This window comes from Dendrobates tinctorius, unplaced genomic scaffold (genome assembly GCF_039654945.1).
Source record: "Dendrobates tinctorius isolate UK_male_01 unplaced genomic scaffold, ASM3965494v1 ptg000099l, whole genome shotgun sequence".
In the NCBI taxonomy this organism is placed as follows: domain Eukaryota; kingdom Metazoa; phylum Chordata; class Amphibia; order Anura; family Dendrobatidae; genus Dendrobates; species Dendrobates tinctorius.
This window is the reverse complement of record NW_027361767.1, coordinates 1,570,061-1,593,168: the sequence shown is the minus strand read 5'-3', so window position 1 is coordinate 1,593,168 and position 23,108 is coordinate 1,570,061. Positions and strand designations below refer to the sequence as shown.

The following is a 23,108-nucleotide window of genomic DNA, read 5'->3' as shown; positions in this document are numbered from 1 at the left end:
AAGAGCTTTACGGTCAAGTCATCCTCTGACACCGCCAAGGTGTGCACAGAGCTGGACATTCAATTGGACCAGATACCGGATCTTCGCCTTGCCCGCACCGACTTCGGCCTCCCGGACCGGTCATCACAAGAACCCTGGAGAAGAGGGGGCGACTCCAAAGAGCAAAGAAACAGAAAAAGGCAAGCAGGGAAGCAGAACCTTCCACTGTTTGAATTGGAGACCCTTATCCCTTGAGATTCCTGGCATGCAACCTCTCAGATGATCCACAAGGATTATCTCGCCTCCACATGGAACAATTTGACAACTTAGTCATGTTTTCTTCCGTTCTACTCCCCGATGGCTATTATAGTGGTATTCGTAATTTTGGTTATAACGAAAAGTTACTAATTTTAGGGCAGCAAGCCCTTGTCGTTGATCACATGTTAACGTTTTTGTCTTTTACCTTTTCTCTCCTTTCACAACTTTTCCCTTGTCCGTTGGCGAATCCTCTGTTATCTCACTCTGAGCCCTGGTATCCACTGACCTGTCATGGCTGACCGAATGCAAGAAACGACAATTGCGTCATGCAGCGTAAGAGGACTGAACGCACCAATTAAAAGAGCACAGGTACAGGCACACATTAAGAGATTAGGGACTGACATTGCACTCCTGCAAGAGACCCACTTTATACGGGGTAAAACCCCGAGTTATGAGAAACACTACTATAACACATGGTTCCACTCATTTTCCTCTGCCAGGAAGGGGAGAGGAGTGGCAATCGCTTTTGCAAAAAAATACACCTTTTCAGTATCTCGAGCAGCTCCACGACAAAGATGGTAGCTATATTGTCATAAAGGGGATTTTAGCACATAAACTGGTCGTGATAAGTTGTATATATGCCCCTAACGCAAAACAAGACTCCTGGTTTTCTAGACTTATGAGAGAGATAAGCCAATTTACAGAGGGAACTTAGATTATGGGGGGAGATCAGAATGTTCCTCTTGAGCCACCAATAGATTCCTCCACTGGGAACTCTAGCATCTCAAAAAACGCATTAGCACGCATCCGAGCAACCCTCCATCTACACCAATTGATTGACACTTGGAGATTTCTTAACCCTACGGCACGTGATTTTTCACATTTCTCGCAGGCACAATCGTCCTATAGTAGAATTGATTACCTATTCATCCCATTCCAGACATCTTCATATCTGAGAGACTCACAAATCCGAGCGTTCACTCCGATCACTCCATATTATTAAACTTCTGATAGGCCATAGACCAAACAATAACCCTTGGAGGTTAAATGAAACTTTAATTGCAGACGAACCCTCCAGAAATAAAATAAAGAAGAAAATTCAGGAGTTCTCTGAAATCAAATTGAGTGAAAATATTCAATTTCCAACTATCTGGGAGGCTCACAAGGCCGTAATCGGAGGCGAATTGATCTCTATGGCCTCGCATAAGAACAAAAGCAGAAAGGAAAAACTTGAGACTCTATATAAAGAGATTCCAACATTAGAACGAGATCATAAGGCGACTCTTGACCCCAATGCCCTGACCCTGCTCACTCAGAAGAGACAATCTCTTAGAGACTAAAGGCCCTTTTACATTTAGCGATGCACCAGCGATCCGACCAGCGATCCCACCCGGTCAGGATCGCTGGTGCATCGCTAAATGATCGCTAGTGAGCTTTCATACAGAAAGACCTCACAGCGATGCAGCAGCGACGCAGCGCACGATACTTACCATTCACACGCAGCGATCCTGGCGTCCTCCCGCCCGCGTCCAGCGTCGCTCGTCGTCACAGCAGGAAGTCTCAGCAGGAAGCGCCCGACGAGAAATGGAGCCGGACATTCTCGCGCGATCAGCGATGGACAGCGGGGGAGCCGGTCGCTGGTAAGTATCACAGATAGCGATATCGCTAGCAATATCGCTATAATGTCACAAAACCAGTGACGTTTTAGCGATATTGCTAGCGATATCGCTTAGTGTAAAACCCCCTTTACTAAACAAAGAATTGATAAAAATCTACACCAGATGGAAACTCGGGGTTTGTGCACATGGGGACAAAATGACGAAATTTATGACATCCATGATTAAAAAACGTAAAGCTAAATCTCTTATCTATACGGTTAAAGGTTTGGATGGAATCAAAATTAGAAACCCGGACGGAATAGCTTCCGCCTTCAAGGAGTGCTACTCAGCCTTGTATGACTTAAGACCGGGAGAGAGTGCAGAGCAACGGGAAAAAAGACGAATTAATATAAAAGAATTCTTACAAAATTTAAACCTCCCAACTTTATCTGAAATTCAGCGACAGGAGCTGTCTGCCTCTTTTACAATCGGGGAACTCCAGTCCACCCTGTCGGGTTGCCCGATGGGCAAGAGCCCAGGTCTTGATGGCCTTCCGACATCCTATTATAGGGCTTTCCGGGAGACGCTGGGTCCGCATTTATTAAAGTTGTGTAATGACCTATTGAGGGGTGAAGCTTTTGCGAGACAAGCATTAGAAGCACATATCTCATTAATACACAAAGAGGGCAGGGATCCCAGACTGTGCAGCAATTATAGGCCGATTTCACTGTTGAACAATGACTTAAAAATATTCGCAAAGATGATGGCCACAAGGGTAAGCCTGACCCTGGACACGCCGATCTCTCCTGAACAAGTGGGTTTTGTGAAAGGAAGAGAGGGGAGAGAGAACTCCCTGAGAGTACTGCACCTGATGCAACATGCGCATAACAATCACAAACCCCTAGTTTTGATGGGTACTGACGCAGAGAAGGCATTTGATAGGGTGGACTGGACATTTATGCGTGAAACCCTGGTGAGGTTTGGCTTCCCCCCCATGGTTATTGAAGCCATCTTTCAAATGTACAAGTCTCCATCTGCAAAAGTAAGGGTAAATGGGGATTTGTCACCTCCCTTTGAGATCAAAAATGGCACACGTGAGGGCTGCCCCCTCTCTCCAGCGTTGTTTGTCCCTAACCATTGAGACGTTAATTCAGAGTATTAGACAACACCCGGCAGTAGAGGGCATTGGGATTGCGGACTCCGCACATGTAGTGGCGGGGTTCGCGGACGACCTTCTCTTGCTCCTATCGGACCCGGAGAGAGAAATCCCGGCGGTACTGGAGAGGTTTGAGGCTTTTGGAGAGCTTTCGAACTTCAAGATCAACTTAGAGAAATCTGAGGCGATGGGTATAAATATAAGTCCTAAAATGATCCAAAATCTGAAAGCAACTTTTCCAATTAAATGAAACTCTAAATATATTAAATATGTAGGTATTAAATTAAGCTCACATTGGAACGCCCTTTTCTCACTCCATTTCGTGCCCCTTCTTGATAATACTCTAGAAGTCATTAAGTCGTGGAGGGCCGCCTATGTCTCCTGGATGGGGAGAAAAAACCTCATCAAAGGGTTCCTTTTACCCAAGTACAGTTACATCTCCAGAATGTTACCAATTACAGCTCCTGACTTGTTCTTCCAGAGGGTTCGGTCTCTTTTAGGAAGATACATATGGGGGAGTTTAAAACCCAGAATAAGTTATAACTCACTTTCCCTGCCTAAACACAAAGGGGGTATGGGAACACCAGATCCACAAAAATACCACACAGCGGCAACTTTATCACTACTAACTGACTGGGTGAGGGACAGCGATCACAAACTCTGGACAGGAATGGCGAAGTCATTATCAGTACCAATCTCTACTATACTCCACTCGTCTACGGTCTCTTTAAAAAAAGTTTTCTCCCAAAACGCAATAACCAAGAACTTGATTAAGTCCTGGTCTAAATTCTCATCCTCACTGATGCCGCTCCCATCTCCTCTGATAAAAGTAAGGGACCTACCTGGCCTCTATTTAGACCGCCCCTATATTAAAGACACAGACTCATTACATAAGATAAGCGAAAGTCTGGACGATCTTATGGAAGATGGAGCGATCCTCCCTTTACAAGATTTACAAGCGAAATTCCCGCACTACCATATTAACGTTCTTCATTACAACAGGCTCAAAAATTCGCTCAGGTCATTTTTACAATCTGGACTCCCATTCAGAGAGTTGACTGCTTTTGAAAACTTGATAACCCAGACAAATAAACCAAAGGGCGTGCTGGGTAAGCTTTATCAGAGGCTCTTGACCCACTCTACCTCAGCTAAAAGAGCGTTCATATTAAAGTGGGAGAGAGACCTTGGGGATGAATTGCAAGAATGGGAGGTTGACGAGATATATAAACACTCGCATGGTCCTTCTGGCTGTGTGAAGGTCCAAGAAAACTCTTACAAAGTCCTTACCAGGTGGTACTCCTCCCCTGACACTAGAAAGAAGTGGCAGCCTGAGGCATCCTCGGATTGTTGGAGATGCCTTGGAGAGACTGGATCGTATACGCACATTTGGTGGCAGTGCGATAAAATTCGGCCATTTTGGAGAGATTTGCTTAAAATTTCAACAAAACTTTGTCAACTCCCAAACCCCCCATCCTTGAAAAAATGGATCTTCTTGAATTGGTTTGGTGAATTGGCACAATTTAAACACAAAAAACTTCTTATGTATTTATTAGCAGCAGCTAAAATGCTAATTCCTCTATACTGGATATCTCAGAACCGTCCTCCGGCAGAATGGCTACAGAAAGTCAATCAGATATACCATACTGAAGAAATAACAGCTAGCACGACCGTTGGGACAAGTTCAGCCTGATCTGGGCGCCATGGACGCTCTTTAGAGAAACAGATGAGAACTTAAAACTACTAAACTCTCAGTAAAATATCTTCAATTTATGCAGAAAGCAGCATGGGTTGATCTATCGAGCGAATAAAGTGAATTCGCGGCTGGCCGGACATTACTCCCCACTGGTCTCCACCCTGCCCCCAAACTCTCTTCCTCTCTAGAATCTGCACTGTCCCTTTCTTCTATTCTGTCTGTTTAGCTAAAACTTCATATTTTAGTGCGACAGCTACAGACATATTTATTCGAAATTTATGTCAATGACCTTGTATTGGACTTTTATTCTCAGAAGGTTCTGAAGCATTGCAGCTGCTTGTTCTATCAACAGCAAATTGTAATAAGCAGTAATTAGGAAAACGCTGAGAATTGTTCAGTGAGACTGGTCATATTAATTATGAATCTGATGGAAATGAATCTCGTCGCATGAAATGTAATCTCTTCTTGTTTAAAATTAATAAAAAGAAGTTTAAAACAAAACAAAAAGCATGCAGAGATTGTTTGTGTGGCAGAATGGGACAAAATCACACCTGAGCAATGCCTGCGACTAGTTTCTCCATTCATGATCACCAAAGGCTTTTGTACAAAATATTAAATACATTTCAGTAAGCGTATCCAATACTTCTTCCCTGTGTCGTTCCTCATTGTTACTCATAACTTCATTTATGGACATCGATGGATGATTTTTTTGCCTGTGTGGATTGGATGGGATGTTACTGAGATCTGGGGAGAATTTCATGTCAATAGCACCGTTAGGAAATTGATGTCATGTTCAATACTTCACCCTCTGTAACTGCTATAATTCAGCCCCCCATATGTACGGTAATGCTATACTGCGCACCTGACATCCTCTGCTCGTGTTTGGCAGATGGGATATGATGGATTGTTCTTCGGGCGGTTGGATTATCAGGACAAATCGAATCGTGCGAGCAAGAAAGAAATGGAGATGATCTGGAGGGGCAGTGATGACCTGGCTGCGCCCGCTGCCGACCTGTTCACCGGTCAGTCACCTAGAATGATATAATGGCGTCATACAGCGAGTATCTCCTGCGGTCATTGGAAGACCTGTTCTGAGATAAGGCAGCGATGAATGTCACTTGGCAGCTAAGTAGACTCCTCTTTAATTAGAGGCTTACATAGGGCTGCAAGTGATGCAGCTGTCATAGAGCAAAACCTGGGTTTGCACCATCACAGGCTGCCACATATATCGGACCCTAAGAGTATCGTGACAGTTCTAGCTCTGCTACATCACTCCTGGGAACTCCTAGGACACAAGCATTATTGATGTTTGCATTGTCACCAGGTGTTTTGCCCAATGGCTACAACCCTCCGGACGGTTTCTGCTGGGATCAGTTGTGTGCGGACCCCCCGATAATGGATGATCCGCAGATGGAGGACAATAATGTGGGCGCCGTGGTACAGTCATTTCTGAAGACCGTGAGACTGCAGGTAATACATACTACTTGGTGCTGTGGCGTAGCGGGGGGCCGGGGTCACAGGAGCAGTTTTTGGGAGTGACTATATTTTTGTGGGGCAAAATTTGCCCCTTCTGTATTTTTCCCCGCAGGCGGCCAAGTATCGCTCCAGTCACATAGTGATGACCATGGGCTCTGACTTCCAGTATGAGAATGCCATCCCCTGGTATAAGAACATGGACAAACTTATAAGTCTGGTGAACGCTCAGGTGGGGCGCTGCTTATGCCCCTTTATCTGTTGGGGGTTGGGGACTCTTCACTGATTTACGTTTTTCGTTATAGCAAGTGAATGGAAGCAACGTGAATGTGATTTACTCCACCCCGAGCTGCTACCTGACGGCACTAAACCGGGCCAACCTGAGCTGGTGAGTCTGCGCTTATAGGGAGGGTCCACTATCCTGCGGCCCAGTCTGCCCGCCGGCTCCTCACGGAGTATCCCTCCATCTCCTTATTTCAGGCCCATGAAGATGGACGACTTCTTTCCATATGCGGATGGTCCACACATGTTCTGGACAGGATATTTCACCAGCCGGCCAGCATTCAAGCGCTATGAAAGGCTCAGCAATAACTTCCTGCAGGTGAAAATGTATTATATGTAACTGAACATGGAGGAGATGTCGCCACCCTGAGATCTGAGCTACGTAATAATCTGTATGACCAGGTCTGCAACCAGCTGGAGGCCATAACCGGAGCAGCAGCCGCACACGGACCGTACGGGACTAGCAGTAGCACAGCGTTAAGTGAGTGTCCTGTCATCCTCTTATTACAGTAACCCGGCTCCTGATCCCCTTATTACCCCTGTAACCTATTATTACAGTAACCCGACTCCTGATCCTCTTATTACCCCTGTAACCTCTTATTACAGTAACCCGGCTCCTGATCCTCTTATTACCCCTGTAACCTCTTATTACAGTAACCCGGCTCCTGATCCTCTTATTACCCCTGTAACCTCTTATTACAGTAACCCGGCTCCTGATCCTCTTATTACCCCTGTAACCTCTTATTACAGTAACCCGGCTCCTGATCCTCTTATTACCCCTGTAACCTATTATTACAGTAACCCGGCTCCTGATCCTCTTATTACCCCTGTAACCTCTTATTACAGTAACCCAGCTCCTGATCCTCTTATTACCCTGTAACCTCTTATTACAGTAACCCGGCTCCTGATCCTCTTATTACCCTGTAACCTCTTATTACAGTAACCCGGCTCCTGATCCTCTTATTACCCCTGTAACCGCTTATTACAGTAACCCGGCTCCTGATCCTCTTATTACCCCTGTAACCTCTTATTACAGTAACCCGGCTCCTGATCCTCTTATTACCCCTGTAACCTCTTATTACAGTAACCCGGCTCCTGATCCTCTTATTACCCCTGTATCCTCCTATTACAGTAACCCGACTCCTGATCCTCTTATTACCCCTGTATCCTCCTATTACAGTAACCCGACTCCTGATCCTCTTATTACCCCTGTAACCTCTTATTACAGTAACCCGGCTCCTGATCCTCTTATTACCCCTGTAACCTCTTATTACAGTAACCCGGCTCCTGATCCTCTTATTACCCTGTAACCTCTTATTACAGTAACCCGGCCCCTGATCCTCTTATTACCCCTGTAACCCCTTATTGCAGTAACCCGGCTCCTGATCCTCTTATTACCCTGTAACCTCTTATTACAGTAACCCGGCTCCTGATCCTCTTATTACCCCTGTAACCCCTTATTGCAGTAACCCGGCTCCTGATCCTCTTATTACCCTGTAACCTCTTATTACAGTAACCCGGCTCCTGATCCTCTTATTACCCTGTAACCTCTTATTACAGTAACCCGGCTCCTGATCCTCTTATTACCCTGTAACCTCTTATTACAGTAACCCGGCTCCAGATTTGATTTTTTTTTTTTTTTTTTTCAGGACGCGCCATGGGAGTAGCTCAGCACCATGATGCAGTCACTGGAACAGCGAAGCAGCATGTGAATGATGACTACACCTTGCAGCTGTATAGAGGATGGGAGTCGTGCCAGGTAACATCACCCAGTACTTTAACTTTGGAAGAATTGCTTCTTATGGATTGTCAAATCGAGAGATAATTATTTTTCTGATGAAATGGTATCAGTTCTTAAAGGGCTAGTGACGATGTTATTATGTTAATGCTTTGTGATGGTACATTTCATGCATGATTTAATCATTTTTGTTATGGACACTCAGCTGGCGCCATAGTACACACATAGATACACTGCAGCTTACACTTATTGTATTATCCTGCCTTGTGTCCTCCCAGCATCTCTTCTGCGTTTATCATCTTGCAGGTTGTGATCAGTAACGCGCTCTCCAGCATGACAGGGACCAAGGAAAGTTTTACATTTTGCAATTTACTGAACATCAGTGTGTGCCCGACCACGGAGGAGGCTAAAAATGTGAGTCCATTACAAGATAATGTATGCACAGTGACTTCCCCAGCAGAATAGTGAGTGCAGCTCTGAGGTATAATACAGGAGGTAACTCAGGATCAGTAATGTATGTACACAGTGGCTGCACCAGCAGAATAGTGAGTGCAGCTCTGGGGTATAATACAGGATGTAACTCAGGATCAGTAATGTAATGTATGCACACAGTGACTGCACCAGCAGAATAGTGAGTGCAGCTCTGGGGTATAATACAGGAGGTAACTCAGGATCAGTAATGTAATGTATGTACACAGTGACTGCACCAGCAGAATAGTGAGTGCAGCTCTGGGGTATAATACAGGATGTAACTCAGGATCAGTAATGTAATGTATGTACACAGTGACTGCACCAGCAGAATAGTGAGTGCAGCTCTGGGGTATAATACAGGAGGTAACTCAGGATCAGTAATGTATGTACACTTTGACTGAACCAGCAGAATAGTGAGTGCAGCTCTGGAGTATAATACAGGATGTCACTCAGGATCAGTAATGTATGTACACAGTGACTGCACCAGCAGAATAGTGAGTGCAGCTCTGGAGTATAATACAGGATTAGTACAGGATCAGTAATGTAATGTATGTACACAGTGACTGCACCAGCAGAATAGTGAGTGCAGCTCTGGGGTATAATACAGGAGGTAACTCAGGATCAGTAATGTAATGTATGTACACAGTGACTGCACCAGCAGAATAGTGAGTGCAGCTCTGGGGTATAATACAGGATGTAACTCAGGATCAGTAATGTAATGTATGTACACAGTGACTGCACCAGCAGAATAGTGAGTGCAGCTCTGGAGTATAATACAGGATGTAACTCAGGATCAGTAATGTAATGTATGTACACAGTGACTGCACCAGCAGAATAGTGAGTGCAGCTCTGGAGTATAATACAGGATGTAACTCAGGATCAGTAATGTAATGTATGTACACAGTGACTGCACCAGCAGAATAGTGAGTGCAGCTCTGGGGTATAATACAGGAGGTAACTCAGGATCAGTAATGTATGTACACTTTGACTGAACCAGCAGAATAGTGAGTGCAGCTCTGGAGTATAATACAGGATGTCACTCAGGATCAGTAATGTATGTACACAGTGACTGCACCAGCAGAATAGTGAGTGCAGCTCTGGGGTATAATGCAGGATGTAACTCAGGATCAGTAATGTAATGTATGTACACAGATACTGCACCAGCAGAATAGTGAGTGCAGCTCTGGAGTATAATGCAGGATGTAACTCAGGATCAGTAATGTAATGTATGTACACAGATACTGCACCAGCAGAATAGTGAGTGCAGCTCTGGAGTATAATACAGGAGGTAACTCAGGATCAGTAATGTATGTACACAGTGACTGCACCAGCAGAATAGTGAGTGCCGCTCTGGAGTATAATACAGGATGTAACTCAGGATCAGTAATGTATGCACACAGTGACTGCACCAGCAGACTAGTGAGTGCAGCTCTGGGGTATAATACAGGATGTAACTCAGGATCAGTAATGTAATGTATGCACACAGTGACTGCACCAGCAGAATAGTGAGTGCAGCTCTGGAGTATAATGCAGGATGTAACTCAGGATCAGTAATGTAATGTATGCACACAGTGACTGCACCAGCAGACTAGTGAGTGCAGCTCTGGGGTATAATACAGGGTGTAACTCAGGATCAGTAATGTATGTACACAGTGTCTGCACCAGCAGAATAGTGAGTGCAGCTCTGGAGTAGAATACAGGATGTAACTCAGGATCAGTAATGTATGTATACAGTGACTGCACCAGCAGAATAGTGAGTGCAGCTCTGGGGTATAATACAGGATGTAACTCAGGATCAGTAATGTATGTACACAGTGACTGCACCAGCAGAATAGTGAGTGCAGCTCTGGAGTAGAATACAGGATGTAACTCAGGATCAGTAATGTATGTATACAGTGACTGCACCAGCAGAATAGTGAGTGCAGCTCTGGGGTATAATACAGGATGTAACTCAGGATCAGTAATGTATGTACACAGTGACTGCACCAGCAGAATAGTGAGTGCAGCTCTGGAGTAGAATACAGGATAGTTAGTGTGGCTTCTTTTACTCTGCAGATTGGACTGTTGCATAGAATTTGAGTTTCCCATAATTCGCCTTGTAGCTTATTACATTTTCTCCTCCTTACAGTTTAATGTGTTCCTATATAACCCGCTGGGACGTGCAGTAACGTGGATCGCTCGTCTTCCAGTCAATGGCTTTGTCTACACAGTAAAAGGCTCCTCGGGGGCCATTGTTCCCAGTGAGGTGAGATGTGAGGTTTTCCATCATGCTGCGGGATTACTCTGTGCTGCTTGTGATTCTGTTTTTCATACATACATATGTCTATCTCGTGTGTTGCGGAGGATTTGCTTATTAACGGTGAATAGGAAAGGATTGTTTTGATTTTGAGGTGTTCTTTCCTTCTCTCTTTGGCTATCCTCATCATCCCATCTTCCAATTTCCAGGTGACTCCTATTTCTAATTTCACAAAAGACGTCCGCAGGGACCAGGGAGCGGCTGAGCGAGAGCTCATATTCCAGGCGGAGATTCCTCCTTTAGGTTTCAGCAAGTTCACCGTTCAGAAAGTGTCTGTGCAGGAGAGATTCTTCACAAAGACAAATAAGAGGACGAGTCCTGCAAAGATGGAGAATAAAGTGCGTCATAGAATAGTAATCCAGCTTCGCCTCCGCCGCTTGTGTGAGTGATCCGCTGACTGTTCCCGCTCTCTCCAGTATTACAGAGTGGAATTTCACCCGGAAACCGGATTAATCTCAGCCATTCATAATCTGGAGAAGGGGATCTCTTTACCTATAACACACAACTTTTACTGGTGAGAATCTTTATTAGTGCGGCCTCAGGAGTTTCAGTACATGATACAATAAATAGCGTCATCCTGCCATCGTCCGGCGAGGTCGATAAGCGAAATACTAAAAATGAATGGCTCTTGGAAGAAGGGGAGAAAAAAAGCAAAATTGGCTGCAGCAGAAAGGGGCTAACGATGGGGTGTAGTTTGTGTGACAGCAGTATCTTAATGTAAGAAATTGCATGTTAGTCATCCTTCACCAGGACTGCCACCCCTATTCTCCCACAGGTATAACGCTAGCATTGGCAATGAGGACAGTGTGCAGACCTCTGGAGCTTATATCTTCAGACCCAACCAGTCCACCCCTTTCCCTGTGACGCAGACTGTCCGCAGTTACCTGGTGCAGGTAGAGTTCTCTTTTTCTTGTACGTTGTGTAGTATGTGGCTGCAGAGCATTCTTCTGCAATGGTCGGACTGCAGTCAGTAAGTGCGGTGTGCTTGTGTGCAGAACACCCTGGTGCAGGAGGTCTACCAGAACTTCTCCTCCTGGTGCTCACAAGTGGTCCGGCTGTACTCGGACCAGCGCCACGTGGAACTGGAGTGGACGGTGGGGCCTATTCCTTTGGGGTGAGTGCGGACTGATTCTGAAGGAGAATCCCAGGGTGCATCCCAATATCAGAGTATAAATGGCTTCTTCTCATTTCAGGGACAACAGAGGAAAAGAAGTGATCAGTCGCTTTGACTCCGCGTTACAGACCAATGGCATGTTTTATACGGATGCAAATGGAAGACAGGTTCTGCAGAGAAGGTGACTCAGCCTGTGGCGGAGGAGCAGACGCAGCGTCACTCGGCTCCCACCTCCCGTCTGTCGCCCAGTGGCGGAGGAGCAGACGCAGCGTCACTCGGCTCCCACCTCCCGTCTGTCGCCCAGTGGCGGAGGAGCAGACGCAGCGTCACTCGGCTCCCACCTCCCGTCTGTCGCCCAGTGGCGGAGGAGCAGACGCAGCGTCACTCGGCTCCCACCTCCCGTTTTGCCCTGTGGCGGAGGACCAGATGTCATGTTACCCCGCTTCCCCTCACTTTTATTTTTTCACCTAGGCGAGACTTTCGGGAAACCTGGCTGCTGGTACAGACTGAGCCCATAGCTGGAAACTATTACCCCGTGACAAGCCGGATCTATATGAAGGTAATTGATGATTAGAGCTGTCGGAGGATAACTCTCATCAGCTTGTCCTGTAGGCTCTGACCACGCAGAGTGACTCTTGCCCAGAGAAGCCATATTACATCCCTGCAGCCCCCCATCCATCTCATAGCAGATGAGGTGTCTGAAGGGTCCATTTTGTCTTGCAGGACAAAAATATTCAGTTCACAGTATTGACGGACCGATCACAGGGAGGATCCAGCATCGCTGACGGGTCACTGGAGCTGATGGTGAGCAACTGCAATGAATGTTAAAGGGGGGAAAAAAAACTTTTGGGGGGGAAGAATTATTTTTTTTGTCATTATGAAGGTGTTTACGTTTCCTATGTTCCTGATCTAACATGTGCCATCACCTCTTCTTTCCTGCCAGGTTCACAGACGTCTCCTGTACGACGATGCCCGAGGGGTGGCAGAGCCGCTGCTGGAGCCTGGGCCGTACGGTGAGGGGATTGTAGTGCGGGGAAGACATTTGCTGCTGTTGGACACCCCACAAGATTCTGCAGACTTGCATCGGACTCTGGCGCTACAGGAATACATGTCGCCCCAAGTCATCCTTTCCTCTGGAGATGGGGTGCCTTATAGCTCACAGGACGGCCCCGCCAACCAGGTACGTGCCTCTGGGTTATATATTGGGGGTCCCTCTGACATGTCTTATTATCGGTGGTGTCGCTATAGGGGAGACATTATCTGTAGCCACATCCCCGTCCTGGGCCTGAAACAGTCCTTGCAACCTCCCCAACCATTATCCTGTATTGGACCCCACAAAATATCCTTTCCCTCTTATGTGCACTTACTGTCTCACTTTGCCCACAGTTCTCAGCGCTGCGGTCCCCTCTCCCCAGCAACGTGCACCTCCTCACTCTCGCTCTGCATGAACCAAATCGGCTTCTCCTCCGGTTGGAGCACCCCTTCCAGGGACACGAGAGCAGGAACTACTCCCAGCCGGTCACCATCAATCTCCAGGTGAGACCTCAGCCCGTAGCCGACCCGTCCAGTATATAACGTGTGGACTCCCGCGTCCTGATCCGCTCTGATTTCTGGTCACGCAGGATCTGTTCTCCACCATCGCCTTGTCCGAGGTAGAAGAAATGACTCTGTCTGCAAATCTGCCAAAGAGTAAGATGCACCGTCCACGCTGGAGAGCGGAAGGAGGTGAGAGCCGGAGATGGGACATAATACCACCACCTCTGTCAGCTCAGCTTTACAGATGACGGTTCAGAATTCTGAGCGCAGCTCTGTGGGACAAACTGATGTATCACAAATTCAGGAAAGAGTAGGGATTCTCAAATCACAGGGCCCTCAAGGTCTCATCTCTATATACGTACATGTCAGTGGGGACAGAAGGTGCCTTAGATTCTTTTAAGAAGAAATGGGAGAGGCTCATCCCAGATACACAGGGTGAGGAATGGGAAGAAATCCTGGAGTCACCAATATGGGTATCTCCGTCTGCCAACAACAGGATGATACCGTTATATATTATTAATCAGTCATATTTGACTCCAGTTCGACTCTTTAAGATGGGCCGATACCCGTCATCGGAATGTTTGAGCTGTCATTCAATAGGTGCAGACTTTATCCATATGATCTGGTGCTGTCCTGTTGTTGCGCAATACTGGAGAGGGGTGACGTCTTAACGTCCTTGGTACAAACCCCAGTTCCCCTTGAGCCACTGATCTGTCTTTTTGGAGTGTGGGATGAGGAAGCATGGGGTCATTATGTTGGGATTTTTTTTGCGGAAGACACTGTTCATGGCACGGAAGATACTAGCATTACGGTGGATGGGGGGGGGTTCGCCTCCTTCTCTTGGGTCCTGGATCTATCTGGTAAATTCTATTATCCCATATGAACGTACACTATCAGAATAGAGGGTGCCCGGGTAAATTCGAGAAGATTTGGGAGAGGTGGAACTCCTCTCACCTCACTTTTCAGAGGGGAGATGTCGCACAGTAAACTGCTCTTTCTATAGATGTAGGCTGCGGGATAGTTTAGTAGATGTAGGTAGGAGGGTTTAGAAGCCAGGCAGGTTTTATCACTGGTATAATAAAATAACATAACACAATACTACTGTGATTCAGTTGATGTAATGTTTGCTTTATTTACACACAATTGATGCACATATTATGCTTCATGTTTTTATGTTATCTGAACTAATATCCATTCTGTATCAAACTTGACATCTTGTACTGGATGTGTGTATTATATAACGGCTTATGGTTAATAAACAAATTTAAAAAAAAAAAAAAATTCAGGAAAGAGATGGAAATCGTGACCATTTTATGTAGGTTTTAATGGATCAAAACAAAATCTTTGCTGTGATAACCTCAGACACTGTTGCAGGCACCTTCTCTAGAGGATTATATTTGCTCCTCTGCAAAACCCAAACCACCCAGTCCACCTAGGGAAAAAAAGACAAAACGGTTTTTGGTCGGTAGCTCCTATGCCGAGCGATGCATCTGGTTGAGTCGAAGTCTTTAGTTGTCATCGTCTTCTATGCGCTTTTTGGATAGTTTTGATGCATTGAGTTTAAAAACTAATGGTTGCAAAAGTATTCATACCTTTTAATGAAGATGATTTTTCTCAAATATTAATCTATTTTTCTTTTCTCTGCAGCTTCTGATTTGCCCCGAGGAGATGATTCTTTCTTCCTGGACCCCACAAACATCACACTGAACCCCATGGAGATCCGCACCTTCCTGGCTACCGTCCAGTACAGAAAATATGCCGGTTGGGAGTAGTGGATCACAGCAGTCTCCCTATGGGGGGGGGGGGGGGGGATCTCCACAGCTGCCTTACTAACACCTTGTACTCTGTGTGACAGGTTTCAAATAAAATATATTTTCAGTAAATATATATTTATTGAAGTTTTTTTTTTTTTTTTTAAACAGTAAAAGCAGTACAGAGAGCCATTTACCATGTCCAAGGCTAAACATTAAAAGCAGCACACTTATAGCCAAACAAGGACTCTGGCATATATAGGATACATGCTTGCTATCCTGAAAAACATCTCCAGATATGAACCTTATAAACAAAGTAAATAACCTGTAAGAAAAGCAGTTATAGAGATAGAAGAAGGAAAGCAAGATAAAAAGAGAGAAGAGAGAACGAAGGAAAGAAAAAAAAAAGAAAGAAGGGGGGTGGAATAGGAAGAAAGGGAGGAGTAGGGAGGGAGAGGGTTAAAGGGGACCCAATAGCATCAGTGTCCACGTATTGAGGGTTGTGAATATGTACGTAGCCAGTTCAGGAACCCCGCGCTCTCCTTGAAGGATTGCCAGAGGAACCAGGTGCGCCCCTGTTCACATGCAACATCACCGCCACCATTGACTCCAGACGATGAAGTCTCTCCATTTCAGATATCCATTCCTCCGTGGAGGGAACCTCAGTGGACCTCCAATGCCGAGGAATAACCGCTCTGGCAGCCGTTAAACAGATTCTTAGAATCCCCTTTTTAACCAAAGCTATCGAATTGGGAATCAGGGATAGTAGGGCAATTTGGGGGGAGGGCTCATGGCGGACCCCAGTCATCAGATGAAAGGCATCAAACACCGAGCTCCAGAAGGGTTGCAGGAGACCACAGGACCACCAAACATGAAGCATAGAGCCTGCTGCGGATCCACATCTCCAACAGGTATCCGGGGTCTCCGGGTTAATTCTATGGAGAAGTGTGGGACATCTATACCAGCGCGTCAGCAATTTAGAATTCCTCTCCTGCGACTGACTGGACATTGTCATCTTGTGCGCGAGAGTGAATATTTTTAAACTATCTGCCTCAGAAAAGGTGATCCCCAGGTCCCTCTCCCAAGCCTCCATGAAGCCGAGCGTAGTAGAGGGAAGCGAGTTCAAGACCAGGCCATAGAGCGCCGAAACCACATGAGAGGGACCCTCGGTAGGGAGCATCAGAGACTCAAATGGCGTTGGCGCCCCTAATGGTAAACTGAGAAGGAAGCTCCGCAATTGCAGAAACTCCAGCCAGGACAGCGGCGTCGTTTGACCAGGGCCCCGCAACCCCCTCACATCGGAGAGCCCCGCAAGTTTATCCCTCACCTGACCCAGTACCACCTCGTCAGGTCGCGACCAACACAAAAACGTAGATCTATTCATTGCTGGGGGAAAGGCCGGATTGTCAAAAAGGGGACTCAATCTGCTCAATCGAGAGGTCAGGCGTAATTTCACGTAGGCTCTGTCTCAGAACAACCTGTGTGAGTGGAGCATAACTTGACACAGGCGGGCGTCCGATCCCCCCCAGCCAAGGTAGCCAATACAAAGAAGAGGGCGATAAAAGTTTCTCCAAGAACACCCACTGTTTGAGCATCGCCAAACCTCCAATCGACTATCCTAGAGAGCAAGACTGCCTGATAATAATGTTTAAAATCAGGGAGGCCTACCCCCCTTTAGTCTTGGGTCTCACTAGTACCGAGAACCGAGTCCGCGGCTTCCTAGTTCCCCAAATAAAGCTATTGGTAGCCGATTGCAGGCGCCTGAAAAAGCAATCCGGGACCTGCACAGGAGCCGTCTGAAAAAGATAGAGGAATCGGGGCAAGATTTCCATCTTGATCACTCCTACCCATCCGAACCAAGATAGCTGAGGTCTGTTATATCGTTTAAGGTCCAAGATTGTCCCGCTCCTGCAGAAAACTTAGTTCAGAGCATATGTTGCGTTAATGTCAGCAGGTATTAAGACTCCTAAATATTTCAAGGCGGCCGTCTTCCACTTATAAAATATATTTTCAAAGAAAAACTGTAATTTTTCCAGTCTCCCATGACAGCACACACGAGAGAGGGGATCTGCCCAGTCCGGACAGGAACCCTACTGAAGATAAAAGGGGCGGTACCTCTCCCTCGCTTCAGTTAGGTTTCCTGTCCTGACCGGGACCTGTGTACTGAGGAACACGTACCTGCCCCTCTCTCGTGCCGGCGTGGCAGAACAGGCAGGGTCCTGGGCGCCGTACGTCGGGAAGCGCCGTCTGCGGGTCCCCCGGGGGCTCAGCGTCCGAGCGGGCGCAGAAGCAGCACGTCCCGGGGCTCTGCCGTGCCACCCTCTCCCCCTCTGCTGCATCCAGGAAGCACAGCGGCATCAGGAGCGGCCGCTTCCGGGTCGTGCCGCTCTGACGTCACACGCAGGGCACGCTGGGAAAAAGGCGTGCCTGCCTGACGGGAGGCGGCGCCGGCAATCCAAGATGGCGCCCATAGCAAACAACGCCGGCCAGCGAAAGGAGATCCCGGTGGCAGGAGGGACTGTGGGGGTAACCGGAGGAGGCGGAGAGTGCAGTGGATCCCCCTTACAAAAGGGGGATGACCACAGAAGACTCACTCATACCCAAGGCTTCATGATGGAAGTGGGGCAAGACCTCTCGCCAGATGCCAGGCCGGGCCACCAGCATACCAGGAACAGTCACTTGAGTGGTGGAAGCGGCAGTCATAAACGCAACCGGCATGACTCTGAGATGTCCAGGAGAAACGTCACGAGTGCATCTGAGGAGCCTCAGAGATCGGTACCCCTGATTGACAGCGGTGGTGAGTGATCTACGTGAATGTCACCCTTGTGGTAACGGGGTTCCATTTTCTCTGTTTGATCACTAGGGGTCGAGGAAGGCCAGCAGCAAAACCAAAAATAGAGAATGCGCCCTATGTAAACACCCGCTGGCAGACCAGTGGCAGAAAGACCTCTGCGCTGACTGTATAAACAAAACTATACAAGAGAAGACCCCTGATTTGGTGACTAGCCTTAAACAGTTAATACAACAGGAGGTGAAAGGTTCACTAAGGGCAGCCCTTAAAAAGAAAGATAAAAGAAACCGTATAAGGAGCTCCGATTCAGAGGCCTCGCCAAGGCAGAAGGGGCGGGATAGATCCTTGTCCCCCTCCACCTCCTCTACTCAGTCCTCAGAATCCTCCTCGGACAGCGATACAGGCGGCCGTCCATGTTTCCCAACGGAGGATGTGGAAAAGCTGGTCAGAGCGATTAGGGCTACAATGGGCCGTAAAGAGGAAAAGGCTCCCAAATCATTAGAGGATGTAATGTTTGGAGGACTGGAGGAAAAGCGAAAACGTACCTTCCCTGTAAATGATAAAATAAAAGCACTAATTGACAGGGAATGGACATACCAGAGAGGTCAGGGTGCTTACCTTCCACATCAAAGAGGTACCCTTTTGAGCAGAAGGATTCAGAAACCTGGGATAAAGTCCCTAAAATTGATGGGGCCGTAGCCAGATCCTCAAAAAAGGTATCTCTACCATTAGAGGACTTTGCCGTGTTGAAAGACTCGCTTGATAAAAAAGCAGACCGTTTCCTGAAGCACATCTGGGAAGCTTCAGCAGGTGGATTGAAACCAGCGATAGCTGGTACCTGTACCGCTCGTGCCCTCATGGTCTGGCTACAACAAATAGAGGATCAGATCAAGGATAGAGTTCCTAGGGACGAAATTCTGTCTAATCTGACACTGGTGCACGGAGCAGCGGCTTTCCTAGCAGATTCCTCAGCAGACTCCGCAAGATTGATAGCTAGAGCAGCAAACCTGTCAAATGCGACAAGACGAGCCCTGTGGCTTAAAGGGTGTCCCGGAGATCTACCATCAAAGCATAGGTTATGTTCCATTCCATGTGATGGCCAATTCCTCTTCGGGAAAAAACTAGAAGAGATTTTGGAACATGCGGGGGATAGGAAGAAAAGCTTTCCCCGATTTCCGGGAGAACCTAAAAAGCAGCCCTTTCGGAGGAGGAGATTTAACAGGGGTCGTCCCCCGGGAGATAGAAAAAGCTGGGACTTTAAAGAAAAAAGAGGATCGGGCTATATGTTTAAAGGGCCCTCCACTTCCTCCAAAAAATCTCCCCAATGACATTGGGCCGGAGGTAGGGGGAAGGCTTTCTCTCTTCCTTTCCGACTGGGCAAATATCTCCCCCAGTACATGGGTCCTAAATATAATCAAGGACAGCTTAAAAATAAAATTCATCCGTCCGCCCAGGTGTACCTTCATAATGACACCCAGAAGGAAAGCCCAAGAGCAACAGCTGGCCCTGGAGACGGAAGTCTTGGGACTAGTGAAAAAACAAGTCCTACAGTTAGTCCCAGTGCAAGAAGAAGGAAGGGGGTTCTACTCCCCCCTCTTCTTAATACAAAAAACAGACGGCTCTTGGAGAACCATTGTCAACCTGAGGAGACTCAATCAGTGGGTAGACAATTGCTCCTTCAAAATGGAGTCAATCAACACGGCCACAAAGATCCTGTTCCAGCATTGCCTCATGGCAGTGATAGACTTAAAAGATGCCTACTATCACATCCCAATCCATCGGGAGTATCAAAAATATTTGAGAGTAGCGCTCTATGTCCAGGGGCAGGTGAGACACTACCAATATGCAGCCCTTCCATTTGGCCTGTCTACAGCCCCCAGAGTATTTACCAAAGTGATGGCCGAAGTAATGTCTTTTCTTCGTTCCAGGGACATGGTGATCGTCCCATACTTAGATGACTTTCTTGTAATTGGTAGGTCGGAGTCCCACTGCGCACACCAAGTGAAGGAAGTGATAGCAATTCTAGTAGGAATAGGAGGGATAGTAAACATCCCCAAATCAAGGATAACCCCAGCAAAAGAGCAATCCTTCCTAGGGTTGATATTGGACTCCGAGCAACAACGCTGCCTCCTACCAGAGAGCAAAGTGACCAAGGGGCCTAGCTCGCACAGCAATACAAAGACCAAATATGACACTGAGGAACGCAATGTCCCTTTTAGGCTCACTGACATCATGCATACCCGCAGTAGCATGGGCGCAGTACCACTTAAGGCAACTACAGTGGGAAGTTCTGTCAGCACAGAAACAATTAAAAGGGCATTTAGAAGGCAAACTATGTCTCTCAGTGGCTGAGATTTCCTGCTCTGGTGGACGGTAGAAAAGAATTAACAGCCGGTGTCCCGTGGCAAAAACCAGTCGAGGACATCATTACAACAGACGCGAGTGCCTCAGGATGGGGAGCACACCTGAGATCCCACACAATACAGGGGACTTGGTCCTCGCTAGAAAGGGATCACGGTTCAAATGTAAAAGAACTATGGGCAGTGGAAAAAGACGTGAGACATTTCCTTCCCTTACTTCGGGGCCGCCACACCCGGGTCATGATGGACAATCAGGCAGTAGTAGCCTACATCAATCACCAGGGGGGAACGAGATCTCGGGGCCTCATGCAAATATCAGATCTACTCTTCCAGCTAGCAGAACAACATCTGTTATCCATCACAGCACTGCACATAAAGGGGGCAGAAAATATACAGGCAGACTTCCTGAGTCGCAGGCACCTAAGACAAAGGGAATGGTCCCTAAACCCCCAAGTCTTCCAACAAATAGTTCAGGCCTGGGGCAAACCAGAAATAGAGCTGTTCGCCACCGCACACAACCGGAAGGTCAGGAAGTTCTGCTCACTAAACCCAAGGGAAAACCCCTTCGCAGTAGATGCCCTACAAATACCCTGGAAGTTCATCCTGGCCTATGCATTTCCCCCCCGATAACAATGATCCCAGTAGTGGTCAGGAAAATCAGGGAGGATTGAGCGAGAGTAATTCTTATAGCTCCGTTTTGGCCGAGAAGGCCTTGGTTCTCCCTTCTGAGACTCATGTCAGTGACAGATCCATGGATACTACCGGAGATTCCAGACCTGCTTTCCCAGGGACCAGTGGTCCACTCTCAGGTGAAGGGCTTCCATCTAGCAGCCTGGAATTTGAGGGGGCGCTACTGAGTCGCCAGGGATTCTCTCCAGGGTTAGTCTCCACCCTGTTGAAAAGTAGGAAACCTATAACATCCCAAATCTACGGTAGAACATGGAAAAAGTTCCTAGACTTCCTGGGAGAACCCTTGGGGGATGTAGCGCCAGTGGGACCTATCCTAGAATTCTTACAGTTGGGGCTACAACTGGGGTTAGCCACTAACACCCTCAAAGTTCAAGTCTCAGCTTTGGGGGCCCTATATAACTGCAACTTAGCAGCCAATAGGTGGGTGTCCCGATTCATAAAGTCCTGTGGCAGGTCAAGGCCGGTCATTATCCCAAAGACACCACCCTGGGACCTCAACCTAGTCTTAGAGGCCTTAACCAAAGATCCCTTTGAACCACTACTAGAACTGTCACCAAAGCTACTTACACTTAAAACTGTCTTACTGGTAGCCTTAACGTCAGCCCGAAGAGTCAGCGACCTACAAGCTCTTTCTATATGTCCTCCATATACACAGATCGTGGATGACCGAGTGGTTCTAAGACCAGACCCGGCCTATCTCCCCAAGGTAGTCCAAAAGTTTCATAGGACTCAGGAGATCTCTTTGCCATCGTTCTGTAACAATCCTAGAAACCCTGGGGAGCAAAAGTTCCATACATTAGACGTAAGAAGAGCCATAGTACAATATATGTCAGTAACTAGTCAGTGGAGGAAAGATCAGTCCCTTTTTGTAGCCTTTCAAGGTAGTAGAAAAGGGCTTAGAGTACCATTGCCAGATGGATCAGGGAGGCCATTATGTTATCCTACTCCGCAAGTGGTGCTCCGGTTCCAGAAGGCATCAAGGCTCACTCCACCAGAGCCGTGGCTACCTCCTGGGCAGAGAAGGCTGAGGTATCGATTGAACAAATTTGTAAAGCCGCTACTTGGTCCTCACCTTCCACCTTTTTTAAGCACTACCGCCTTGATCTGCCTTCCTCTACTGACCTAACCTTTGGTAGAAGGGTGCTGCAAGCGGTGGTCCCTCCCTAAGGTGTCTTATTCTACAAAAGTCTCATGTGTGCCGTCATGGGAGACGGGAAAACACCAAGGTTACTTACCGGTAGCCGTTTTTTCCGGAGCCCATGACGGCACCTGTATATTCCCCGCCTTTTCACTCCTTTTGGTGTGCACTATAGTTTGGGTGCTTTTTTAGTTAGATAAAATGTGGTGATAGTTTTACATTGTGTACTAACCCGGGGGGCCTCTCATGCTCTGTAAACCAACTGAAGCGAGGGAGAGGTACCGCCCCTTCTATCTTCAGTAGGGTTCCTGTCCTGACTGGGCGGATCCACTCTCTCATGTGTGCCGTCATGGGCTCCGGAAAAACCGGCTACCGGTAAGTAACCTTGGTGTTTCCTTTCCAATGAAATGCTAAAAAACAGAAATGTCCATCCACAGTCTGAGAAGCCATGGTGTAGTAGATAAATCACAGCGCCCTCATACGGTTGTGGTATTTTCTTCTGATGGAAGCGGGGTCCCAGGACACCCCCCAGAGTCATCCAGCGAATGTGAGTAGCGGCAGCTGTCACCCAAGTCACAGGTACCCTGGAGAAGGCAAAGACGGGAAAAATCAGATTCTAACGGGTTGTGGACAGGATCTAAAATTTTTAACCAATTAAACTACACTAGTTCGGTCCTACCATAATCGTACCGACAATCATTTCACCAAGTCATTTTTACAACAAAAATCTTAAGACCATAGCAATTTTTCACTGGAACGAGTAAAAATAAAAAAAAAAGTCACT

The 23,108-nt window shown here is 47.1% G+C and overlaps 2 protein-coding genes across 6 annotated transcripts in view; one reads left to right on the top strand and one right to left on the bottom strand.

The window, feature by feature from the left end:
• MAN2B1 (mannosidase alpha class 2B member 1) overlaps positions 1-15,477 on the top strand; it is a 27,543-nt gene extending 12,066 nt beyond the window's left edge. The window contains exons 5-24 of the mRNA XM_073587390.1: positions 5,574-5,706; positions 6,009-6,154; positions 6,273-6,389; positions 6,463-6,545; positions 6,638-6,758; positions 6,842-6,920; positions 8,089-8,198; positions 8,484-8,591; positions 10,777-10,893; positions 11,094-11,282; positions 11,361-11,458; positions 11,720-11,837; positions 11,940-12,058; positions 12,138-12,239; positions 12,530-12,617; positions 12,782-12,862; positions 13,002-13,238; positions 13,445-13,594; positions 13,681-13,783; positions 15,242-15,477. Coding sequence (XP_073443491.1) covers positions 5,574-5,706; positions 6,009-6,154; positions 6,273-6,389; positions 6,463-6,545; positions 6,638-6,758; positions 6,842-6,920; positions 8,089-8,198; positions 8,484-8,591; positions 10,777-10,893; positions 11,094-11,282; positions 11,361-11,458; positions 11,720-11,837; positions 11,940-12,058; positions 12,138-12,239; positions 12,530-12,617; positions 12,782-12,862; positions 13,002-13,238; positions 13,445-13,594; positions 13,681-13,783; positions 15,242-15,366 — 2,424 coding nt within the window. The 3' untranslated portion in view covers positions 15,367-15,477. The remainder of the gene's footprint in view (positions 1-5,573; positions 5,707-6,008; positions 6,155-6,272; positions 6,390-6,462; positions 6,546-6,637; positions 6,759-6,841; positions 6,921-8,088; positions 8,199-8,483; positions 8,592-10,776; positions 10,894-11,093; positions 11,283-11,360; positions 11,459-11,719; positions 11,838-11,939; positions 12,059-12,137; positions 12,240-12,529; positions 12,618-12,781; positions 12,863-13,001; positions 13,239-13,444; positions 13,595-13,680; positions 13,784-15,241) is intronic.
• Positions 14,702-23,108, bottom strand: part of TRMT1 (tRNA methyltransferase 1) — a 23,349-nt gene continuing 14,942 nt past the window's right edge. For 4 of the 5 annotated variants that reach the window (XM_073587393.1, XM_073587394.1, XM_073587392.1 and 1 more), the window contains exon 17: positions 14,702-22,908. In XM_073587393.1, the coding sequence (XP_073443494.1) occupies positions 22,801-22,908 (108 nt within the window). In that variant the 3' untranslated portion in view covers positions 14,702-22,800. The remainder of the gene's footprint in view (positions 22,909-23,108) is intronic. The other variant, XR_012234462.1, reaches the window with a different exon arrangement.